The sequence below is a fragment of the Sycon ciliatum genome, chromosome 7 (assembly GCF_964019385.1).
Source record: "Sycon ciliatum chromosome 7, ocSycCili1.1, whole genome shotgun sequence".
NCBI lineage: Eukaryota > Metazoa > Porifera > Calcarea > Leucosolenida > Sycettidae > Sycon > Sycon ciliatum.
The window spans coordinates 5,286,068-5,311,067 of record NC_088649.1 but is presented as its reverse complement, the minus strand read 5'-3'; the positions used below and the strand labels follow the sequence as shown (position 1 = coordinate 5,311,067).

At 50.1% G+C, this 25,000-nt stretch overlaps 1 protein-coding gene across 1 annotated transcript in view; it reads left to right on the top strand.

Annotated features, from left to right (window-relative positions):
- Window positions 1–25,000, top strand: part of LOC135821537 (fibrillin-2-like) — a 36,870-nt gene that overhangs the window by 8,637 nt on the left and 3,233 nt on the right. The window contains exons 9-15 of the mRNA XM_065334535.1: window positions 304–414; window positions 1,074–1,199; window positions 5,569–5,892; window positions 7,010–7,126; window positions 7,797–7,919; window positions 15,649–18,870; window positions 21,067–24,984. Coding sequence (XP_065190607.1) covers window positions 304–414; window positions 1,074–1,199; window positions 5,569–5,892; window positions 7,010–7,126; window positions 7,797–7,919; window positions 15,649–18,870; window positions 21,067–24,984 — 7,941 coding nt within the window. The remainder of the gene's footprint in view (window positions 1–303; window positions 415–1,073; window positions 1,200–5,568; window positions 5,893–7,009; window positions 7,127–7,796; window positions 7,920–15,648; window positions 18,871–21,066; window positions 24,985–25,000) is intronic.

Genomic DNA, 25,000 nt, shown 5'->3' with positions numbered 1-25,000 from the left:
CTAAACTTTGATCTCTCTGTATCCGATTCCCTGCCTGTAATTATTTTTCTCTTATTGGCCACAGGCCATCGTGAGAATAAAAGATTTCCAAAAACAACAACAACAACAACAACCCAATCCTGGTGCGTGCTCGTGGCATTGAAACTGTGCCCCCCACCCCCCTAAACATTTTCGACTTAGGTTCAGCATGTCATCCCACACGTATACGGCAGTGCACCCCCCCCCCCCCTAAACGGGGGACCAGCTACGCCCTGGTAACCCTGGTAACCCTGTGTGTGCTGCCATGTTTTCTACTGGTTTCAGATGCATCAGCCTTTCACTGTGACCGAGAGAGCTGCACCACGATACAGAGCCTGGCGTGTGCGTACAACTCCACTGCCCCCTGCCAGGGCTCTCAGGCCAATTACGTGTGCTGTAAGTTGAGAAGCTGCATAATATTATGTATGTAGGGGTGAAGTGAACGACGCGGAAAAAATGCTGTGAAATTTGTGTATGGAGTATGCTGAATATAACTTTTAAAAGCCTAGTTCATACTTGACTGGGCGCGGCGGAATGTGACGTAAGGAGCGACGGCAACCGATAGGATGGTCATTATGCCGGTTGACGGCATCCAATGTGAACGCCAGGAACGGGAACGCAACCGTACTGCCGTACAATGTTGGAAACGACGGAAGCCTTGAGTCTGTTCACCTTCTAATAATGTGTGAGGGGAGGCAAGCATACCATATAGCTGCATTTCAAGTGTGAACTGGTGACGGCGTCATGCGCCGATGCACGCACCTGCATCTTTGCAAATCTTAGCATGTTTCGCAGGGTAACTCACCAAATGACTCACACGACAAAAAGGCATTGTGAACGCGATTCCACTTCATTTGAGGATACAATTGCCATATTTTTCGGAGTACAGTGTGCACTTTAGACACGCTATTTCATGCTCCAAATTGCAGGTGCGCACTATACTCCGAATATGAGAATGCATGCACTTCGAAAAGTAGTGCAATGTATCAATATGTGTTGTTGTTGTTGTTGCTGGTGGTGGTGGTATTGTCGGTGTATCATTTCTCCCGTCTCAGACCAGGATGAGTGTGCAACAAACCAGCATCTGTGCGGCTACGGCAGCACGTGTGTGAAGAAAAACGGCTCCTGGTCATACGAATGCAGTTGCCCCAGCGGAGGAACATATGGACCTCTGTGCATGGGTAAGTCGAATGAAGGAGTCACCCAGGCAGGCGCGTGCCGTGTATTGGTTCCTGGGTGCCCGGAACCCCCCTTTTTTGCTCAAGATGCAGGATTTGCTTCATTTTTTGAAAATTTTCCCTTGGGAGACCCCTGGAACCCCCCTTGAAGGGCACCGGCGCACGCGCCTGCCCAGGCGTGTTTGCCATCATGGTTTAGTGGTTTATTGCACGTAACACACATGCATGGTGCCCCCTCCCCCCCCCCCCCCCCCCCCCCACCACCACGCACACACAATTGCTACACACAGCAGCTAGCAATGATGTTGTTCCGGCCTGGTTAGAAGCTGAAAGGCAAAGAAGAGTAAACATAAGAAATTGGTTCGTTTCCGGGGTGGGGGGGGGGGGGGGGGGGGGTGGCTGGTCTCTGTTCATCTCGCCTTTGTTAAAAAATATCGATGTCTAGATGTGGACAGGCACTATACAAACATGTAGTTGATGAGCTACAAACAGTGAAAGTTAGCCTTGTGAAAATGGCCATGGCAAGGTTTTACGACCGTGGCCATGAACACCTGGATGTATGGTGAATTCGGAGTTGCTGTTGGTCGCTTTTCATGAGGAGATTGCCCTTAATTAATAGTATCGGTCCTCTGCATAAACGTGGGTATGTTCGTTTTGGAGGAGGGGGGGGGGGGGGGGGGGGGGAGTGAGGGGTCTGGGGAGAAATGAACAAATATCTTCTTGAAAAAAATATCGGTATTCACAGATGGCCCCTTGGTATGTAGAAATCAGTTTTTTTTAAGTATGCATGTCATACCAAGTCCAGTGGTTCTGCTACTTGCAGCTCGTGTTGCAGTTGTGGACATTGCGAGAGACGAAGATGCATTGTCCAGTTGTTCAGCTACTTGCAGGCCGTGTTGTAGTTGTCGACATTGCAAGAGACGAAGATGTGTTGTCCAGTTGTTCACCTACTTGCAGCCGGCATTGCAGCTGTCGACATTGCGAGAGACGAAGATGCGTTGTCCAGTTGTTCAGCTACTTGCAGGCCGTGTTGTAGTTGTCGACATTGCAAGAGACGAAGATGTGTTGTCCAGTTGTTCACCTACTTGCAGCCGGCATTGCAGCTGTCGACATTGCGAGAGACGACGATGCGTTGTCCAGTTGTTCACCTACTTGCAGCCGGCATTGCAGCTGTCGACATTGAGAGAGACGAAGATGCGTTGTCCAGCAAGTTCAGCTACTTGCAGGCCGTGTTGTAGTTGTCGACATTGCAAGAGACGAAGATGTGTTGCTAGACGCCGCAGGCAGCAATTCTGTTGCTCCGGGTCGGTTAGATGCCACGATTCTTTTAAATGTTGCGGGTCGGTTAGACGCTGCAAGTCAAACATGGTGACATACAAGTATTGCTGAGCCAAGATAACGTTGCTGTGGGCATAACATGTGATAGAAAGCCAGGAAACAGACAGCCAATTCACAATAATCTGTCGTCAGGGGTTTATTTCCAGACGATAGGCCCTTCCGATTACTCTCTCGACCACATGTACATCCCACGTACACCACACTCAGAGGACTGATTATTTGGTTTCACTCCAAAGAGAGTCTCAAGAAGAAGGCAAAGAACAACAAGAATGCGTACAAATGCACGCATGCGCAACCTGCTCAGTCCGCGCAGGCACGGACAACAAATCTATTTCGAGTTTGGAAGAAGTATGTATGCCGCCTGCGGCGCTACATACGATGCATTCAAAGAGAACTACCTTATTTCTCGCTGTTGGCCCCGGAGACGTTTCCTGCGTTCCTCACCTCCCGACACACCCGCTCTACATCTCAGCTGCTTCTCCATTGACGGTTTCCCATGCTTTGCTCGCTGTGATTCCGGCTCCGGATCTGGAACTACACAAGTAGACCGGGCAGCTTCCGGTTAGCCTCCGCTTCAGACGAAACTGCTGTCGTCAGCTAAAAATAGCACAAAAGTGGTGCACTCATCAGCACAAAAAGGTGCACGTGTCTGCGATACAATGCAGTGTGTACAAAGCAGCACAGCAGCGTGTACCATGGTTCAACAGCATGTACAACACTGCTCTGCCAAGGTGTGCCAAAAAGCTGCACGAAAATCAGAGACAACAAAATGTTGGGTTACCTTGCAACGCCCTTAACTGGACAGTGTTAAAACGGGGATTCTGAAGCATTACCGATATGCTGACGTATGGTAAGTGCCTTGCAGGTCGCACTGTTACTCCTTGCGGATTTGCACGATCAGACCAGACGGGTCCATTGGGAGGTTCTTGGCAGAGTTGGTGGACAAGCTAGGTCTCCAGGCTGCCACAAAGGTCCTCCGAATGCTCCGCATTCGTGGCAAGATAGGTCTGCCCTTCCAACAACGTCAGCATATTGCACACTCGTTTTGCCGCATGCTGCATGCCCTGGTGCACAGTCTGCACATAGCAAGAGAACAAGACGGCTGGTTCATAACAACTTTGAGCCCCAATGTTATTGTTTAGATGGTATCAATACTGATAACTGACAAACAACTGTTTTTTTGGAAATTAGAGAGCCCAGTGAAATACGCCACCACGTACCTGGCGAAGGGAATGTCACCACACGCCAATGGTGCCTGCTCACTTGCCTCCTCCACAGTATCGCTTGAAACAGCCTGGCTTTCATTGGTCATGTGTTGCTCTGGAGCACTACGGCCGAACCCGCTGTGCTCCGTGATGAGGCAGATGATAGTAAACATGTGTGTAGTAGCTGACCTTTCTCCGCCTGCTCCCAGTCCCGTGCCATCTCCACACTTATACAAAGGGGACGGCGATAACTACATTTGAAAGACTGTTTATTGCAAGACGACTACGGAAACACAACTAGACATGCATGGGAGGCCATATTGATGCCAGTCTTCGCAACTGCAACATGGCTTCATGGCGACTTCAGATACCTTGTGGGGAGCGATTCCCAGCTGTGCTCCGTGATGAGGCGGAAGATGGCAAACATGTGCTTGCATGGGAGGCCATGTTGATGCCAGTCTTCGCAACTGCAACATGGCACTCCTAGGCGAACAACATGTTTGCGGGTTGCCGACTGCACAGTGATTTGTTCTCCTCCAGTCACGTCAACGTCATCTTGACATTAATTTAAAAAATGCAAAATTATTTAAAACACACAATGTTCATAAGTTCGAGAGAGTTGAAACGGGAAACGTCTGAACACCAATGTGCGCTGTGATTTTTGGGGGTTGATCTTGGTCACGTTTCACGAGGAGTTAAAAAATATCCCCTGCATAAAAGTGTGTATGTTCGGTTTTTGGGGGGGGGGGGTCTGGGGAGAAATGAACAAAATGAAAAAAATATCGATATTTACACTAAACTGCAATCTTTAAAATTTTATTAATGTTCGCAAGCTCCACTGCAGCCACTTGATTAAATGGAAAACCTTACACAAACCAGGAGCCCTCATCCTGATGAGGGCTCCTGGCCGAAAATTTGGTTGAGAATTATTTTGATTTGCAGCGAAGAGACCACTTGGATTGAAGATGGTGTGTGTATGTAAGGTTTTCCATTAAAATTTTATTTTCAAAAAAAAAACCAAGGCCAAGTAGTGCGACGAGCATATCTTATTTGTCGACATGCATGAGGGTATGGTAGAAACATGTGTAGGATGTAAAACGGGAACTAAGGAAAGAATTCGTTCAGAACAGCTTTCTTGTTACGATCGTCATTGAACCGTTTCTTCAGAATTCCCAAACTCCATTGCAGCGTATTTCTTGCACTTGAAAATACCGCCATTCCGGCAACAGGCTCTTAGCTGCACCAAATAGATAACTTTGCCAATATTTCGCCCATTGGGCATCATCAGGGCATTGAGGAAGGGGAGGCAAAAACACGAAATATAAAGACATCGATCGTCATTGAACTACGTAGTAATGCAACGGAGACTAATGGTGGATAAAAGAAAGGACAAGCTATCCGCCAGCGTAACTGGATCATATACAGTCAGCGAGTGCGACAAAAATGGCATATATCTGACGAGAACAGTGGGTGGACTGGTAGTCCTAAGTCATGACACTTTGTCCTTCCCTTTATCCATGATTTCTTTAGCTCAACATCCGAGTTCAGGCTGATGGTGGCCTCTGGTTTAAGAATGTCGTTAGTCAACACTCACCGCACTATGTGTGTACGCGCGTGTGTGTACGTGTGTGTACGCATGTGTGTGTATGTGTGTGTGTACGTGTGTGTGTGTGTGTATGTGTGTGTGTGTGTGGTGGTGGTGGTGTGTGTGTGTGTGTGTGTGTGTGCATGTGTGTGTGCATGTGTATGCATGTGTGTGTGAGTGTGTGTTTATCTGTGTGCATATCTGTGTGTGTGTACACACTTGCCTCTTTCTTTCACGTGCTCAGAGAACGCTCTGCTGAATGGCTACGGGTACGACTTTGACTTTGTCTGTGGTGGCAGTGGGTACTATCTTCCCTCGGGCATTCAGATCCCGCAGTCCGGAATGACCTGGGCGGACGCCAACGCCAAGTGCGGCGGTAACCTCATCTCGCGCCAGAGCATGTCCCGGTGCGCTGCGTCCGCCGTGCGCATGGTCAACCACTTCTACGACCAGAAGACGCTCAAGATCTGGGCGTCGGAGCGCGGCAAGGCCATCAGCATTGACCTGCGCAATTTTGGACAGCTGTCGGACGAGGACGCGTCGGCCCGATACATGCCAATATGCAAAGGTACCGTTTCTCCAGAGTATAATATCGGGTTTTTTATTTTTTTAAATGCTGATATGGAGACCCCCTCGACAGGCCTTCCAACCTCTGGCGAATCCAGAGATAAATAAATTACAATTACAGCTGCGCTCACTGAAATCCGACCCAAAGTGCAAAGCTGGCGCCCTGGACCAGTTCCGATTACATCATTGTGGATGTACATGTGTACGTCCAGCCGCATTCATTCCACTGCTAGGGCGTCAAGGGCCGTGCAAGTTGAGGGCGCCAGCTTTGCACATTGGGTCGGATTTCAGTGAGCGCAACTGTAGTTAGAGGTTAACGTGCACCTACACGTTTTTCCAAAATCGATTTTCGACGTTCCAATCACCAGTGGAAAAACAGAACTTCAGCCACAAGGTGATCACACAAATCTACCCTACCCTATTTATCACAGTTAGTTTAACCATCGGAGTATAAGCCGCACCCCTTTGTTTTTGTGTGAATCTAGAGTGTTCAATATGTGGCTTAACCCATACTACAGATCATGGCACCCAGGCTCTTCACTCCTTATTTGGAATTGAAAAAGATACTATAGTATCAGGATACGTCCTCAACGCCTGGGCGTCATTTTCAATGACGTACGTCTTTAGCGCTGAGTGGGTTAAACTCCGGAAATACGGTGCGTGGTATCTTCCGCAGCCGTACTGTCCAAAGCGGAACACTCTGGGGACATTGTAGAATGCCGATTATCCGAACTTCACCCCTCCCCGAATGACCGACCGTCCTAACCTCTTGTTCACACCGAATTTTGGGACCAAAGATTAGTTTTTGCAATTCTTCCTTACCTCATTAGTAGGATTGCACTTCACAGGTGGAAACCTGACAATTCGAATATAGCCTCATTCGAATCTACTGCTAACTTAGAAGTTTTGTCCAGGACCGATTTCAGTCAATGCGACTCCCTCATAAGTATGTCTGATAATTCGAATCTCGAATCCCCTGTCTGTGCTAAGCCCCTCGTCCCCAGGCATCTGGAAATATGATCCCAACGGGGTTTTCAAGAAACTTGATGTCCGTCTAACTTTATCTCTATCTCTCTTCCTCTCCCCCCTCTCCTTCTTTGCGTTGTTTTATTTGACAGATGCGTCAGATTTGTGCCTGAGGTGCAAGCATGGGAAGTGTGTGTTCCAGCGGGCCGATGAAAGATTTGAGTGTGGATGCGAGGCTGGATGGTTAGGAGAACTCTGCGATGTGGACGGTAAGTTATATAAAAAAAATAATTGCACGGGTTCGTGTACGGGGCGGGTCACGGACCACCTTTCCACTTCCGGGGGACCCTATCACCCACGTGATCAGCCATCAGATACAGCTCCTAAATGCTGTGGAGGCTACTGTAAATCAACGAATTTCGGCCGATTTCGAAATGAAACTTTTGGTCGTTATTAAACTTTGGCCGATTGGAGTTTTCAAAAAAGAAAACGATCGTTGTTGTTGCTCTCACCTGCAGCCATGGCTGAATTATGCATCATTCGCCTCTATGACAAACTTTGGCCTGCGATTTACGATTTACGGAATACTGATGCCAATGGAAAGTACATGTATGTTGTTTATTATTATGATCTAGAGGCGTGGAACAATATTATCTCTCAACGGAAGTGTCCTTGCTGGTGTCTGTGTGGTTCGGCTGAAGAGCGCGTGGTTGTGATGAGTTGGGAATGCAATAAATTGAAAATATGGCCGAAAGTTCTGTCGCAATATTTAGTTATGAATGTTAGGTTGTGTGCTAGAATAAGCGCTGCACCTCAGGTAGAATGCCTGAACACAGCTATTAGGAAGCGCTTTATGTGTGTGTTTGTGTTTGTGATTGCTATTGTGTTTGTGCTTGCGTGCTTGCGTACGTGTTTCGTTCTCCGTTTTTGTGGCCCCAGTGAACGAGTGTAAGAGTGAATCGTCACTGTGCAGTGACCAGGCCAATACTACGCACTGCCTTAACACTGACGGGGGGTATACGTGTGTGTGTCCGCCTGGATCCACTGGAGCTCGGTGTGATGGTAGGAGCTGCGCTTGTCCCTCACCTGTTTCTGCACTCCCTTGCTTGATCTAGTGCTACTGCAGCTGATTGTTTGTGTGTGTGTGTGTATGTGTGTGCGTGTCTGTGCACATGTGTGTTGGTGGTGGTGGGGTCATGGGTGTGTGCATGTGCTTGTGGGGGGGGGGGGGGGGGAGGTATTCGTGGTGTATTGCAAACCCGGTACAGTATAGTGGATTGCGTTCCCAGTAGGGCTGCAACGGGTAGGGGTTTGGTCTGGTAACGGGTTCGGGTATTTTTTATCCGGGGAGCACGGCTACCCTATCGGGTATTTTTGACATAGTTTGTACTGTGAGTGTGTGCACTTGCACTACATAGAAAGTTTACAGTAGCACGTAGCCATGCTGTTTACATGCACCATTGCAAAAACACCGTTCTCCAACTACCCGATCGGGTTCTCAGGAGCAAATTGCTACCCTACTACCCGATCAAATTACGGGTAGCACGGGTACCCTACTACTCGTTGACACCCCTAGTTCCTAGCTCTGATGGATGGTTATTTTTCAAAGAGAACACAAACCTACAAAATTAATCATGTTGAAAGACAAAAAGTACATTGGACTGGGTAGGCGCTATCCACAATGCCAGTTAATAGCTGTGCTGATGAAATACATGGACTCTGCCGACCATGGGTCTCGGCGTCACAGTGCCATGTACCTATATGTATGCATCAAAATGAATCATAAGTTTATAATGAACCAACATAAGAAAGTGACTAAAGACAAAAAAAGGCAAAATAAGAAGGGAATAATAATAGTGGAAAAGGGGGGGAGATTGAGAGATGCGTGGGTAGCTCTCGAGTGATACAGTGATACGGCAGGGTGAATCTAGACCAGAGTGGCTGGCGACATCGTCGCAGGTGTGTGCAGCAGTGCCGGGCTTTCAGAGGTGGCCTGTAGCCCACAGTCAGTCAGTGTGTAGCAAGTGCTTCCATGCAGCTGCCTAGAAGCGGTGCAGCCGTTGCAGGGACATTGGTGGCTGGAACAGGGAGGGTGGCAGTTGATTCCACAAACTGATGTGGGCAAACGGGAAGGACCGCCTGATGTACTCCGGTGCAGCTGGTGGTAGGGTATTGAGGAGCTGGTGAGGATGGGTCACCGCATGTGTGTGTCGGATTCGTGGACTAACCACAGTGGGTGCAGCTGGTGGGACAATGTTGGTCAGCTGTTGTGGGCTTTCAATGCACTGAAGCTTGTACATGTAGCACAGCCCAGAGAGAGTGTCGGGCAGCCAGACTCTGGAGGAGCACATCTGGTCCTATGATGGCCATTGCCTTCTGCTGAATGCGGTCGAGCCTTGCCAGATGGGTCGGGGCAGCAGACATCCAGACCAGTGGAGCATACCCCAGCATAGGGGGAATGAATCTCAGGCACATTCAATATGCAATTCAAGTGACACAATGCGGACAGTTTTCTGCAAACCAACATTCACTGGAGTATTTAACTCGGATACTGAGCCACTTTATATAACTAAAATAATGAAAAAATCACATGGAAACGAGTTATGAAGCAACCATCCACGACTGTAACAATATGATAAGCAGTCAGAACGTGCGGTAGCAGGGCTGCCGGGTGCTTATTATCTTGTTACTGTTGTGGATAGTTGCTTCATAACTCGTTTCCATGTGACTTCCTCTGGAGTATTGCTATGGGTTCACAATGGGTTGTTGCTATGGGTTCACAAAGGGTCGTTGCTATGGGTTCACAGTGGGTTGTTGCAAGAGTACATGAACCAGAGTGTGCAGCTCGGATGGGTTGCTGTCACGGCGAAATTCCGTGATTACATCATTTTAGTGATGTAGTGCGTACAAGCAGGATTCAAGCAGGTCTTTTTCTGCACAACTGCAGCTCAGCTGTACGCACTACGCCATTTCCCGCCTCAGATCTGCACCAAATATGATGTAATCACGGAATTCCGCCGTGACATACACCCATAGCAAAGAAGGCCCCAAGCTGCACACTCTGGTTTTCATGTACTCTTGGTGGCACGCTATGGGTTCACAACGGGTTGTGGCTATGGGTTCACAATGGGTTGTTGCTATGGGTTCACAATGGGTTGTTGCTATGGGTTAACAACAGGTTGTTGCTATGGGTTCACAACGGGTTGTTGCTATGGGTTCACAATGGGTTGTTGCTATGGGTTCACAATGGGTTGTTGCTATGGGTTCACAACGGGTTGTTGCTATGGGTTCACAATGGGTTGTTGCTATGGGTTAACAATGGGTTGTTGCTATGGGTTCACAACGGGTTGTTGCTATGGGTTCACAATGGGTTGTTGCTATGGGTTAACAATGGGTTGTTGCTATGGGTTCACAACGGGTTGTTGCTATGGGTTCACAATGGGTTGTTGCTATGGGTTCACAATGGGTTGTTGCTATGGGTTAACAACAGGTTGTTGCTATGGGTTCACAACGGGTTGTTGCTATGGGTTAACAATGGGTTGTTGCTATGGGTTAACAATGGGTTGTTGCTATGGGTTCACAATGGGTTGTTGCTATGGGTTCACAATGGGTGGTTGCTATGGGTTCACAATGGGTTGTTGCTATGGGTTAACAATGGGTTGTTGCTATGTGCTCGCAATGGGTTGTTGCTATGTGCTCACAATGGGTTGTTGCTATGGGTTCACAATGGGTTGTTGCTATGAGCTCACAATGGGTTGTTGCTATGGGTTCACAATGGGTTGTTATGGGTTCACAATATGATACTGTGACAGGGCTTTTCGCCATACTCCACTTCACTACATCCTTAACCCGTCACCACCATGCACTCTATACTGCTAAGGTGTTGCAGGGGCGTCGGAAGGTATTTCAGTGGGGTACGGTCAGCCATCTGAAGTACAATTTACTCGTGTGGGCAGGGTGGCTGAGCCGACAATTTTGGAAATTTAGGGCCCAGATGAGTGTATTTGATTGATTCGCAGGGTACCTGGGATACAGAGAGGTACGGTCAATAAGCCTTATGCACGTTGTACAGATGCACAGAATCCCGTATAATCTTATAGAATCCGGTAGACCCGGTTGGGTGTTGAATGTGCAGGACTCTATTGTAGTACTGCTATTAATAATAATAATTAACGCAATAAATAGAGTAAGCTGCGCACTCAGTACAAACACCATAAGCAACACTTGTTTTCATGTATATAAAGAAGCTTGTTCCTAAACGTTTTCGTGGCCATCTCATCAGAAGGATTACTGGCAAATCAAAACTAATTCTAAACTCAATATATATACGCACAATGCAAGTAAATATTTAGACCCTAACTAGCGCGAGAAAATGAGAGCTGAAAGAAACATGACATCAATCAACGATATCAGGTGACAACAGATGAGATAAAGTCACCACTAGAAAGTAACCATGCAACCAAAAACGAGAACTACTGATCTTAATTCACAAACAAGTTCAACGTAAACAAATTCTTTTCTGCCTACACAAGATCGGTTTGGTGGTAAAGATGTAGATAGACTCCAATACACGCAAATACCTTTGACCACGTGAACGAGACCAAACGGAAAAGCAATCATCAGTATAACTAGAACGACAATCACTATTCTGAACAGGAGGGTTAGCAACAGAAGATTCATACACCCTAACAACACTACTAGACCCAGTACATACTTTGGAATTACGTGACAATGAAACCGACCTGACATTCCTTGCCGCTACTGCCATTCCAGACGAGGCTGATGTAGATGTTAACGCTAGATAGGGTCTAAATTATTACTTGCATTGTGCGTATATATATTGAGTTTAGAATTATTTTTGATTTGCCAGTAATCCTTCTGATGAGATGGCCACGAAAACGTTCAAGGAACAAGATACTCTACATGAAAACAATTGTTGCTTATGGTGTTTGTACTGAGTGAGCAGCTTACTCTATTTATTGCGTTAATTACATTTTATCTCCATGTAAGCTTAATAACAATAATAATAATAATGCGGTGATGACTATGTGGGTGAAACTGGCCGAAGCGTTGCGACAAGGTCAGGGGAGCACAACGATAATGCACGCAACGAGGTCCGAGGAAAGGCGCTGGGTGAGCATTACCGGATCTTCCATGCCGATGAGCCATTGTCGCTGGGGCAGACCGGATTCGCCAACATCTGTGTGCTTGCGACAGAGCCAGGCAGGGCAAGGAGAAGGATTTGGGAAGCGGTCAAGATCCGGGACATGGTGCCTAATATCAACACCAGCAGTGGTTGGGATCTCCTGTGAACTCTGGTTGCCTGGCTTTTTCATTGGAGTGATAGCTATCCATGTGAACCCTTAGCACCCACAAATTGTACGTATCACCACCCTAGACTTTAGCATTATGTTAGCACTGTCCACACTACTGTAGTCATGTGGCTGTTGCCGGTTTTTTTCTCAGCCTCTCGCCTGAGAGTGTCCCCCCCCCCCCTCCCCCTGCTGTATTCCACAGGTTGTACATAATTATCACCGCCCTAGTCTCTCACACGGAGGACTAGCACCCCTATTGTGATCATGTGGCATGTGTCATTTTTCGCTTGGGAGTTGTTGTTTTTTTGTTTTGTTTTCCCCGCTGTATTCCGCACGCACCTAGCCAGCTTGTTGTTTTAAAGTCTGCCTTGCTTCCGTGTCTGCTTCATCCTGAAGATAATCAGAGTGACCGAAACGTTGAGAAGAAAGAAGAATTGTTCAGCTGTGTGAAGAAGCAGTGCATCTGAGTGTTGGCCAGTGTTGCCACAATACAAGTTGCAATAATAATAATAATAATACTTCCTCCGTATACAAAAACTTCGTGACTTTTTTTGAAAGCTGCGCACAGCTCTGGAATGGTTCCGTTTGACTCGGAATAACACTCGTGGCATTGTCTAACCTGTTTACAAGCTATATACAAAGAAAAAGCAACTCAGACGAATGAGATTGAGTATTTTCAGAGTCTTCGTCGCTCATGTCATTGTCACCTGACGACGATGACTCCGCATCGCCAACAGTCGCTGCTTCCGCTCGCATTTCGTTCAGATTCTTGTCACCTGCAGTGATGGTCCGACGCTGGACTTTGGCTACGTCCTCTTCATCTCCAGAGCTGTGTACGAATCGTTGTCGACTATATTCAGTCGTTCCAACCCGCGACCTCCATTATGCCGTGAAACGAGTCGTACAAGCACATCCACACGCTTCGCATTTTCTCGCCAGGATAATCCTCCCAAGCATTCTACAATGGCTTCGAGGAGGTCCCTGCGATTCCCCTTGGCGACAAAGGAGACGTCTGACTGGAGAGAGGCGAAGAAAGCCAGGCCATCGACATTCTGATCCTGAGTCTGCGCTGGTTGCACGACGACTGAAATGTTTCATCTTGCCGTGCGAGCGAAAACAAATCTATGTTCTCACGCTGCGCAGATCTATGGGGCCGCGCACCGCAAGTACGACGTAGATCTACGAGCCTGGCCAGTTTCAGTGCAGCGAGTGCCGCGTGACTCCGTGTTCAGACATGGCACGTGCTTGTTGCCAGGAGACGGCCAATGAGCGGCCAGAATAAGCAGTCAAGATCAGTCGATCTTGACCGCTTAGCCGGTCAAGAACAGCAGTCGTACAGCACCGCGCCGCACATGCGCATTTACCATTTTTCGAAGTCCTTGCCTTGGGCAACATCTCCGACGAGGACTAGAAATTTGTCTCTCTTCTCCAAAATTATTATACTCACGACTGTCTTGAACGTCTGCAGGGAGACCAGAAACGCCAACCGACCTTGCAGCTGGTCCTGTTTCTCGCGGCGACACGTACACAAGGGAAGCAGACCTCCACACGTACATGTTGTACCTGCCCTAAGGCTGCAGCTTCTCAGCACTCGCATTTGAACCTTACTCTGGCAATCATCTAACTCGAAGAACGGGTTTATTCCGAATCCGTCATATTACTGGTACTAACGTTACTACTTGAATACTTTCATCTCAAAACTGGAAAGTTCCGACCAAACAAATAGCTGTTTGTGATGGTCACTGCACACAATGTGACATCAACTCATTTGCCGTCAAGGCTTTCTTTCTGTTTGAATCTCTCTACTCCATATACATGTACTGGGCCTTGTCTGAACCACAATCCTACACAGTTGCGTCGGGCATGCCGCTCTGATCAGGCCCTCGGTCATGTGAGTGATCTTACCCTCGGTCGCGACGCCCTCGGGGCTTCGCCCCTTGGGCGTCGCAACCTCGGGCAAGATCACTCACAGACCTCGGGCCTGATCAGAGCATCATGCCCTCGCAACTGTGTAGGATTATGTATTTCCAGCCACGAACTACACTTCGTCATTGTGTCAGTTTCGAGCAAGTAAGTGTTAGTTTTTTTTCATTTGACTCTTGAGTTTCTGTCGGCAACGTCCTCACACGGATGGCGTCCGTGGAGAATCTGTTCGGGATCAACCAAACTAATCTCGACATGGACGTGGGTTGTCGATGACAGCCTTTGGCGACGTTCGTTGAGCAGGTTCTTTCTCAAAAACACCGTTCAAAAAAGTCACGAAGTTTTTGTATACGGAGGAAGTAATAATACCACAGCACGTGTACAAAGCCCAAAGAACAATGTATAAGAATACACTGAAATTAAGCCAAGTCCGCTTCTGTCTCCAGTCAACAAAAACTCATCCATAAACAATGTCTGATCTCCATTTCGACTTGTCTGCAGCAAATGCTCATGCTCCTTCTAGGTCGCTGGCATTCTTCAAAGGGATGTCGTGCCCTGCCAGGTCCTTCATGATGGTGGTAGGGAGAGTAGCTGCGGGACGGCCCCTTCGTCCACGTGACCCCGCTTGAAAATAGCAGGACATCGCAAGGCAAGGGGGCGATTGCTCACTCATCCTCAGCACATGGCCAGTGAGGATACGGCTATTACCACTGCGAAATGGGCCCTGAAGGCATTTCATACGAAAACTTTTCCCTGACAAAGATCTAGCTAGTCATTAGTTGTAACCAAAGTGAAGAAGCTGGAAAAGCGATTGCTTGCCATTAATTGTGAGGCTAAACTTGGTCAAATGCGCATGCATAGCACACAATGAACACCCAACCGGGTCTGTACACACCTACGGTCCTAGTACGGAACTTCGTACATCTGTACAACGTGCATAACGTCTATACCACAGTGGCCGTACCGTGTCCGACGCCGCTGCGTTGTAAGCACAGTGAAACATCATTTTAACAGAACAACACTGATAAGAGTGATAAGACAAACCTTAGCTTTCTTAGCTTTAGGTGTTACCAGCATCCATAACTGTATTGGGCAAATCACGGTGTATTCACTGGATATACGCTATGGATAAGAAGAACTCCCGCTATTGCAAATAAATACCACTGGTCCCTTGGTGTTCGTCCTAGATCGGTTTCACTGTGTATTATATCCATTTGGGAGCCAGTGGGGTTTGTGTCCTTCTCGAGAAGACTGGAAGATAGTGCATGGTGTAGGGGATTCTCTAACTCGGGTGGGTGCGTGTGTTTGTTTGTGGGTGTTTCGTGCATGTGTGTGTGTGTGTGCGTGCATGTGTGTGTGTGTGTGCGTGCATGCGTGCGTGTGTGTGTGTGTGTGTGTGTGTGTGTGTGTGTGTGTGTGTGTGTGTGTGTGTGTACATATGTGTGCATGTGTGGTTGCGTGCATGTGTGTGCGTGCATGTGTGTGTGTTTGTGTGGTTATGTGTTGCTGCACGCGCATGCATGCCTCCTCGCCCAATTCCTTGCCCAATGCAGTCGAGGCGCCGTGCACCAAAAGCACGGGCAGCACGCAGTGCAAGGATCCATCAAGCACCTGCGTGGACACTGCGCCTGGCTTTGAGTGTGTCTGCCCGCCGGGTTTCGAGCTCAGCAACGACGCTTGTATTGACAGCAACGAATGCATGAGCGGAACGCACGGCTGCAATGCGCTGAGTGCCACCTGCACGAACACGGTGGGTTCGTATCGCTGCGACTGCGACCCCTCGACCGAGCTGGTGGGGCCCGCTGGCGTGTGCATAGCCGACACCTGCACACAGGGCACACACAAGTGCCACAGCACCGCCACATGCTCCTACTGGCTCGGTCGGCTGAGCTGCGCCTGTCTCAAGGGTTACGTCGGCAACGGAACCACCTGCTCGGACACGGACGAGTGTGCCTCGTGGAAGGACAACACGTGCAGTGAGCACGCCACGTGCACAAACGAACCGGGCGCGTTTCGCTGCGAGTGCTACGAGGGCTATGACGGTGACGGGAAACGGTGCAAGGACGTGGACGAGTGCGATACACAGTGCCTGGGTGTCGACATGAAGTGTCGTAACGTGCCCGGTTCGTTTGTCTGTTCTTGCGCCGACGCTGGATACCGGTTCGGCACGGGCCAGTGCACCGACATTAACGAGTGCTCGGAGGGCACACACACGTGCTCGCCACTCGCCAACTGCAGCAACACAGGAGGGCATTACGAGTGCAAGTGCGGTGTAGGGTACGTCGGAGACGGCTTCACCTGCGCTGACAAAAAGGAATGCTCGGTGAGAAGGGACCACAACTGTCATGTGTTTGCTTCATGCCGCAATACGGATGGATCTTTTTTGTGTAATTGTCTGAGTGGGTATTCTGGAGATGGCGTTGTATGCGAAGACGAGGATGAGTGTAGAATGGGTATGCATAACTGCCATCAACTATCATCGTGCAATAATACCATTGGGAAGTTCAATTGCTCATGTCCAAGTGGCTACTCAGGCAATGGAGTTGTTTGTGCCGATGAGGATGAGTGTTCTGATCGTACTGACAACTGTGCTGAAAAAGCTTCTTGCAGGAATATCGCTGGTTCATTTGTTTGTCACTGCCTGACAGGGTACTTTGGAAATGGTGTTACATGCTCGGATCATGATGAGTGCCAGACCAATAAGCATACGTGTGACCAATTTGCCCGTTGCACTGATAACGAGGGAGGGTTCAGCTGTGTTTGTGAGCCAGGCTATGATGGTAATGGAACTACTTGTGTCAATAAGGATGAGTGTTCATCAGCTGGTGGTCATAATTGTCATAAATTATCATCCTGCAGAGATACTGAAGGCTCTTTCGTGTGCCAATGTCCTGCTGGATATTCTGGAGATGGTGTAAATTGTGGAGATAATGATGAGTGTGGAATGGGTATGCATAACTGCCATCGACTAGCATCGTGCAATAATACCATTGGGAATTTCACTTGCGCGTGTCAAAGTGGCTACTCAGGCAATGGAGTTGTTTGTGCCGATGAGGATGAGTGTTCTGATCGTACTGACAACTGTGCTGAAAAAGCTTCTTGCAGGAATATCGCTGGTTCATTTGTTTGTCACTGCCTGACAGGGTACTTTGGAAATGGTGTTACATGCTCGGATCATGATGAGTGCCAGACCAATAAGCATACGTGTGACCAATTTGCCCGTTGCACTGATAACGAGGGAGGGTTCAGCTGTGTTTGTGAGCCAGGCTATGATGGTAATGGAACTACTTGTGTCAATAAGGATGAGTGTTCATCAGCTGGTGGTCATAATTGTCATAAATTATCATCCTGCAGAGATACTGAAGGCTCTTTCGTGTGCCAATGTCCTGCTGGATATTCTGGAGATGGTGTAAATTGTGGAGATAATGATGAGTGTGGAATGGGTATGCATAACTGCCATCGACTAGCATCGTGCAATAATACCATTGGGAATTTCACTTGCGCGTGTCAAAGTGGCTACTCAGGCAATGGAGTTGTTTGTGCCGATGAGGATGAGTGTTCTGATCGTACTGACAACTGTGCTGAAAAAGCTTCTTGCAGGAATACCGGTGGCTCGTTTGTCTGTCACTGCCTGGACGGGTACTTTGGCGATGGTGCTGCATGCTCGGATTATGACGAGTGCCAGACTGATGAGCACACGTGCGACCGAAACGCCAAATGCGTCAACAAAGAGGGAGATTTTCGCTGCGTGTGCGAGGACGGATATACTGGCAACGGCATCAACTGCACGGACAAGGACGAATGCTCGGCTAGCGTTCGTGCGTGCTCTGCAGACGCGTCGTGTCGCAACACCCGTGGCTCCTTTCTCTGCCAGTGCCAGGCCGGCTACGACGGGGACGGCCTTGTGTGCCGGGACGAAAACGAGTGCAATGCGAAAACTCACTCGTGCCACCGGCACGCGCTCTGCTCCAACCGCGTGCCGGGGTTCCACTGCGAGTGCAAAGAGGGCTACGAGGGCAATGGCATCTCCAACTGCTCCGACAAGAATGAATGCATGGACAAGCTGGACTCGTGCCACGCCGCGGCCACTTGTTCGAACACCGACGGCTCATTCTCGTGTGCCTGCAATCGCGGCTATGCTGGCAATGGGTACGAGTGCAAGGACGTGGATGAGTGTTCCCACGGTCTCCACGCATGCTCCGTGTCGATTGCCACCTGTCAGAACCAGCAGGGTGCGTACAGCTGCCATTGCATCCCAGGTTACCGCGGCAACGAAACACACTGCACGGACGAGAACGAGTGCGCGGGCGAAGCGCACGGTTGCCACGCCGACGCCGTGTGCACGAACACCGAGGGCGGTTTCCGGTGTCAGTGCAACTCGGGTTTCCAAGGTGACGGGCAGACATGCTCGGACGCGAACGAGTGTTTGTCGGAGACGCACAATTGCCACCGGCTGGCCAAGTGCCTCAACTCTGACGGCAATTTCACATGTGAATGCCTCGGCGGATATACCGGTGATGGTGTCAGTTGTCATGATTGGGACGAGTGTGCGGTTGGCATGGATGACTGCGATCGCTTGGCTAACTGCTCAAATACACCGGGAAGCTACATTTGCCGTTGCCCCGACGGGTACTCTGGAAATGGATCCGAATGCGCAGACAAAAATGAATGTCAACTGCAAACTCACAACTGTCACCCGCAAGCAACGTGCTCCAACATTCCCAAATCTTTCAAATGCAACTGTGACCAAGGTTATGAAGGAGATGGTGTCCAATGTACAGATGTTGACGAGTGTTCTCCAACAGGTGGCCAAAACTGTCATCGTTTGTCGTCTTGCGTAAACACGGAAGGATCTTTCGTCTGTCATTGTCCCAGTGGATATTCCGGAGATGGTATGAACTGCCTTGACAAAAATGAGTGTGTATTGGGAATGCATAACTGTCATCGTCTAGCCTCTTGCAATAATACAAATGGGAATTTCACTTGCGTATGTCCAAATGGCTACTCAGGCAATGGAGTTGTTTGCGCTGATAAAGATGAATGTAATGCTACTACTCACAATAATTGTGATGAAAAGGCTTCTTGCAGAAACATTGCTGGTTCTTATGTTTGTCATTGCTCAGCCGGTTATTTTGGAGATGGTGTTACATGCTCAGATCATGATGAGTGCGATACCAGTGAGCATACGTGTGACCAATTTGCCGGTTGCACTAATAATAAGGGATCGTTTAGTTGTGTATGCGAGGCTGGTTATGCTGGTGATGGACTCACTTGTGCAGATGAAGATGAGTGCTTATCGTCTGGTGAGAATAACTGCCACGAATTTGCATCCTGCCGAAATACCCAAGGATCTTTTGTCTGCCAATGTCACAGTGGATATTCTGGAGATGGTATGAGCTGCAAAGAAAATGATGAGTGCAAAATGGGTACGCATAATTGTCATCGACTTGCTTCATGCAACAATACAGATGGTAATTTCACATGTTCTTGTGACGGAGGTTACCACGGGAATGGTGTTGATTGCAATGACGACGATGAGTGTAGCGTGCTGGCAGCCGATGGTACTGCAGCTGTCTGCGGCTTCCGGGCAAACTGCACCAACATCCCTGGGTCCTATTTGTGCAAATGCCCAGTGGGTTATTACAAGAATAAGACTGGTGACTGTTTGGATACTAATGAGTGCTTGCAAGACATACACAATTGTCACCGATTGGCGACTTGCAATAATTCACCAGGGTCCTTCATATGCCAGTGTCATACAGGCTACGGTGGAAACGGAGTTCAGTGTACTGATAAGAACGAATGCCGGGACAGCTCGGACACTTGTGATAAGCGGAGTCAATGCCAGAACACCGAAGGGTCCTACGAGTGCCGTTGCCGCAGCGGTTTTAATCGAGACGGGAAGACCTGCTCAGACATCGATGAGTGCAACCTGAAGACGCACGATTGCCATCGGCTGGCTTTTTGTAATAATTTCGAAGGCTCATTTGAATGCAACTGCTCCGTTGGCTATGCCGGTGATGGTGTCAGTTGTCACGATTGGGACGAGTGTGCGGTTGGCGTGGATGACTGCGATCGCTTGGCTAACTGCTCAAATACACCGGGAAGCTACATTTGCCGTTGCCCCGACGGGTACTCTGGAAATGGATCCGAATGTGCAGACAAAAATGAATGTCAACTGCAAACTCACAACTGTCACCCGCAAGCAACGTGCTCCAACATTCCCAAATCTTTCGAATGCAACTGTTACCAAGGTTATGAAGGAGATGGCGTCCAATGTACAGATGTTGACGAGTGTTCTCCAACAGGTGGCCAAAACTGTCATCGTTTGTCGTCTTGCGTAAACACGGAAGGATCTTTCGTCTGTCATTGTCCCAGTGGATATTCCGGAGATGGTATGAACTGCCTTGACAAAAATGAGTGTGTATTGGGAATGCATAACTGTCATCGTCTAGCCTCTTGCAATAATACAAATGGGAATTTCACTTGCGTATGTCCAAATGGCTACTCAGGCAATGGAGTTGTTTGCGCTGATAAAGATGAATGTAATGCTACTACTCACAATAATTGTGATGAAAAGGCTTCTTGCAGAAACATAGTTGGTTCTTATGTTTGTCACTGCTCAGCCGGTTATTTTGGAAATGGTGTTACATGCTCAGATCATAATGAGTGCGATACCAGTGAGCATACGTGTGACCAATTTGCCGGTTGCACTAATAATAAGGGATCGTTTAGTTGTGTATGCGAGGCTGGTTATGCTGGTGATGGACTCACTTGTGCAGATGAAGATGAGTGCTTATCGTCTGGTGAGAATAACTGTCACGAATTTGCATCCTGCCGAAATACCCAAGGATCTTTTGTCTGCCAATGTCACAGTGGATATTCTGGAGATGGTCTGAGCTGCAAAGAAAATGATGAGTGCAAAATGGGTACGCATAATTGTCATCGACTTGCTTCATGCAACAATACAGATGGTAATTTCACATGTTCTTGTGACGGAGGTTACCACGGGAATGGTGTTGATTGCAATGACGACGATGAGTGTAGCGTGCTGGCAGCCGATGGTACTGCAGCTGTCTGCGGCTCCCAGGCAAACTGCACCAACATCCCTGGGTCCTATTTGTGCAAATGCCCAGTGGGTTATTACAAGAATAAGACTGGTGACTGTTTGGATACTAATGAGTGCTTGCAAGACATACACAATTGTCACCGATTGGCGACTTGCAATAATTCACCAGGGTCCTTCACATGCCAGTGTCGTGCAGGCTACGGTGGAAACGGAGTTCAGTGTACTGATAAGAACGAATGCCGGGACAGCTCGGACACTTGTGATAAGCGGAGTCAATGCCAGAACACCGAAGGGTCCTACGAGTGCCGTTGCCGCAGCGGTTTTAATCGAGACGGGAAGACCTGCTCAGACATCGATGAGTGCCACCTGAAGACGCACGATTGCCATCGGCTGGCTTTCTGTAATAATGTCGAAGGCTCATTTGAGTGCAACTGCTATGTTGGCTATGCCGGTGATGGTGTCAGTTGTCACGATTGGGACGAGTGTGAGGATGGCGTGGATGACTGCGATCACCTGGCTAGCTGCTCCAACACGGCGGGCAGCTACGTCTGCCACTGTCTGGATGGCTACTCTGGCGACGGGCGGACATGCACGGACATCAACGAGTGCTCGCTGCAGCTTCACGACTGCGATCCCGCCGCCACCTGCAACAACAACCCTGGGTTCTTCTCCTGCCAGTGCTGGTCGGGTTACAAAGGCTCGGGCGTCGCGTGTCAGGACAAGGACGAGTGTCAGGAGGGGAGCCACGGCTGCGGCGCGCTCTCCGTCTGCAGCAACACGCCCGGCGCGTTCCACTGCCAGTGCAGGACTGGCTACGAGTGGCGAGTGGACGGGTGCGGAGATCGTGACGAATGCGCTAGCGGCCAGCACAACTGCCACACGCAGGCCACCTGCCGCAACACCGCCGGCTCGTTCTGGTGCGAATGCCTAAAGGGCTACCTGGGTAACGGCACGGATTGCGACGATGCGGACGAGTGCACCCTGGGAGACGACACGTGCCATCCGCACCTGGCCACGTGCCGTAACGTCATCGGCTCCTACGTATGCCACTGCCGCGACGGTTACTATGGCAACGGGGTGGTATGTACCGACCACGATGAGTGCAAACAGGAGCAGCACACGTGCGATCGGCGAGCGCGCTGCATCAACAAGGACAGTGCGTACGACTGCAGCTGCGAGACTGGGTACAAGGGCAACGGGTTCAACTGCAGCGACGAGAACGAGTGCGAGCAGGAGACACACAGTTGCCACGGCAGCGCCACCTGCACCAACCTCGAAGGCACGTTTGCGTGCTCGTGCAAGCCTGGCTACCATGGTAACGGGCTGGACTGTCGGGATCGGGACGAGTGTAAGGAGCATGTGGCCAACTGCCACCATCTAGCCATCTGCAATGACAATCCAGGTTCCTATGTATGCTCCTGTGCCCATGGCTACGAAGGAGATGGCGTCGGCAATTGCACCGACAAGGACGAATGCAAACTCGGAACAGACAACTGCCACAAAGACGCGGAGTGCGTAAACTATGCCGGTGCTTTTTCGTGCTTCTGCAATCCTGGCTACCGAGGCAACGGGCTTGACTGTCGGGATCGGAATGAGTGCTATGACGGCGTCGCCAACTGCCATCGACTGGCCGCGTGCGTCGATAATCACGGATCATACTCGTGCACGTGCAAAGCCGGCTATGCTGGCGACGGGATCAGCTATTGCCATGACAGCGACGAGTGTCAGACGGGCAACGAATGCCACTCGCACGCCACGTGCCGGAACACGTACGGCTCCTATCGCTGCTTCTGCGCAAGTGGGTACGAAGGCACGGGCAAGGCATGCGCCGACATCAACGAGTGCGAGGGCGGCGTTCACAGCTGCACGATCCACTCCACGTGCCGAAACACCGTCGGCTCATTCGAGTGTGACTGCGCCCCGGGCTACCTAGGCAACGGGAATGAAACCTGCCACGACGTGAATGAGTGTGAGGGCAGCAGCGACAACAGCTGCCACGCGCCCTCGACCACGTGTCAAAACTTGATCGGTTCGTACCGCTGCCAGTGTCGTCACGGTTATCGATACTCCGCCGCCACCGACGGTGGCAGCACGACACGCTGCTTCGACAAGAACGAGTGCGCGCTCGACGTCCATGGTTGTCATAGCAACGCGCACTGCGACAACTCGCCGGGCAACTACACGTGCGTGTGTGCGGACGGTTACCATGGCGACGGATTCGGTTGCCAGGACGACGACGAATGCGCCGACAACCGCGGGGGCTGCCACGCAAAGGCGAAGTGCCGGAATCTGATCGGCAGGTACAAGTGCTCGTGCAACGAGGGCTACACTGGAAACGGGTTCGCCTGCGAAAACATACATGAGTGCAACGCAAAGACTCACTCGTGTCATCCACACTCGGCGACCTGTACAGACGTCGACGGCTCGTTCACGTGCAAATGCATCACCGGATTCCATGGCAACGGCACGACTTGTTCGGATGTTGACGAGTGCAGCACCGACGGTGCGTCGAATTGTCATGGCAACGCGCACTGCTACAACATGCACGGCTCGTACTTCTGTGCGTGCGCCACGGGTTATCAGGGGCCGGGCGAGGTGTGTGATGACCACGACGAGTGTGGGGAGAGCGTGCACAACTGCAGCCTGCACGCCAGCTGCGCCAACACTGTCGGTGCGTACGCGTGCACCTGTCTCGCGGGTTTCCAAGGCAACGGAGTCACGTGTGGCGATCGAGACGAGTGCCTTCTGGGCGAGCACAATTGCCACGAGCAGGCGGCATGCACAAACACGTTTGGGTCGTTCCACTGCACGTGTCTCAAGGCCTACAAGGGTGATGGAGTCGTGTGCAAGGATCGAAACGAATGCCAGGCCGGCACGCACAACTGCCACTGGATGGCCGACTGTTTGAACTCAAACGCGACGTTCTCTTGCTCGTGCCGCGCCGGGTTCGTCGGCAACGGGCTGGAGTGCTTTGACGAGGACGAATGCTCGGCGCAGACGCACCAGTGCGAGGAGCTGGAGCGGGGCGGTGTGTGCCGCAACGTACTCGGCTCATACGACTGCTACTGCTCCACGGGGTATACGGGCAGCGGGTATCAGTGCGAAGACTTGAACGAGTGCGAGGAGACCACGCGAGATGACGCGGAGCTGCGCTACTGTGACCCGCTGCTCTCCGAGTGCACGAATACGAATGGCTCGTACGCGTGCGAGTGCGTGACCGGGTACGAGGGCGATGGCCTGCTCTGCGAGGACGTGGACGAGTGCGTGCTGCGAACGCATGAGTGCGACCTTGGCAGCACCAAGTGTCGCAACACGCGTGGCTCCTACACCTGTGTGTGTCGCCGTGGTTACGAAGCGGCGGCCACCGACGGTTCTGGCAAATGCCAGGACGTGGGCGAGTGTGTGTTGCAAACTCACAAGTGCAGCAGTGTCGCCAAGTGTAGCAACGTGGTCGGTTCATACAAGTGTTCGTGTCGAGCTGGCTACACCGGCAACGGCATACAGTGCGTTGACATCAACGAGTGTGGCCATGGTAACGGTGACGCCGCCGCAGACGTAACCATGACGAATGCTGGCGACGACGCAGTGTCCACGCACACCTGTCACGCCATGGCCAGCTGCCACAACACGCTGGGCTCGTTCACGTGCAGCTGTCGCCACGGTTACACCGGCACCGGCTTTGACTGCGTGAATCTGAATGAGTGCGAGGCGAACACATACAGCTGTGATGTGAACGCCGAGTGCAAGGACACGACCGGCTCATACGTCTGTCAATGCAACAGCGGCTATGTCGGAGATGGTCAGATTTGCAATCATCCAGGTATCTTCTATCGTAA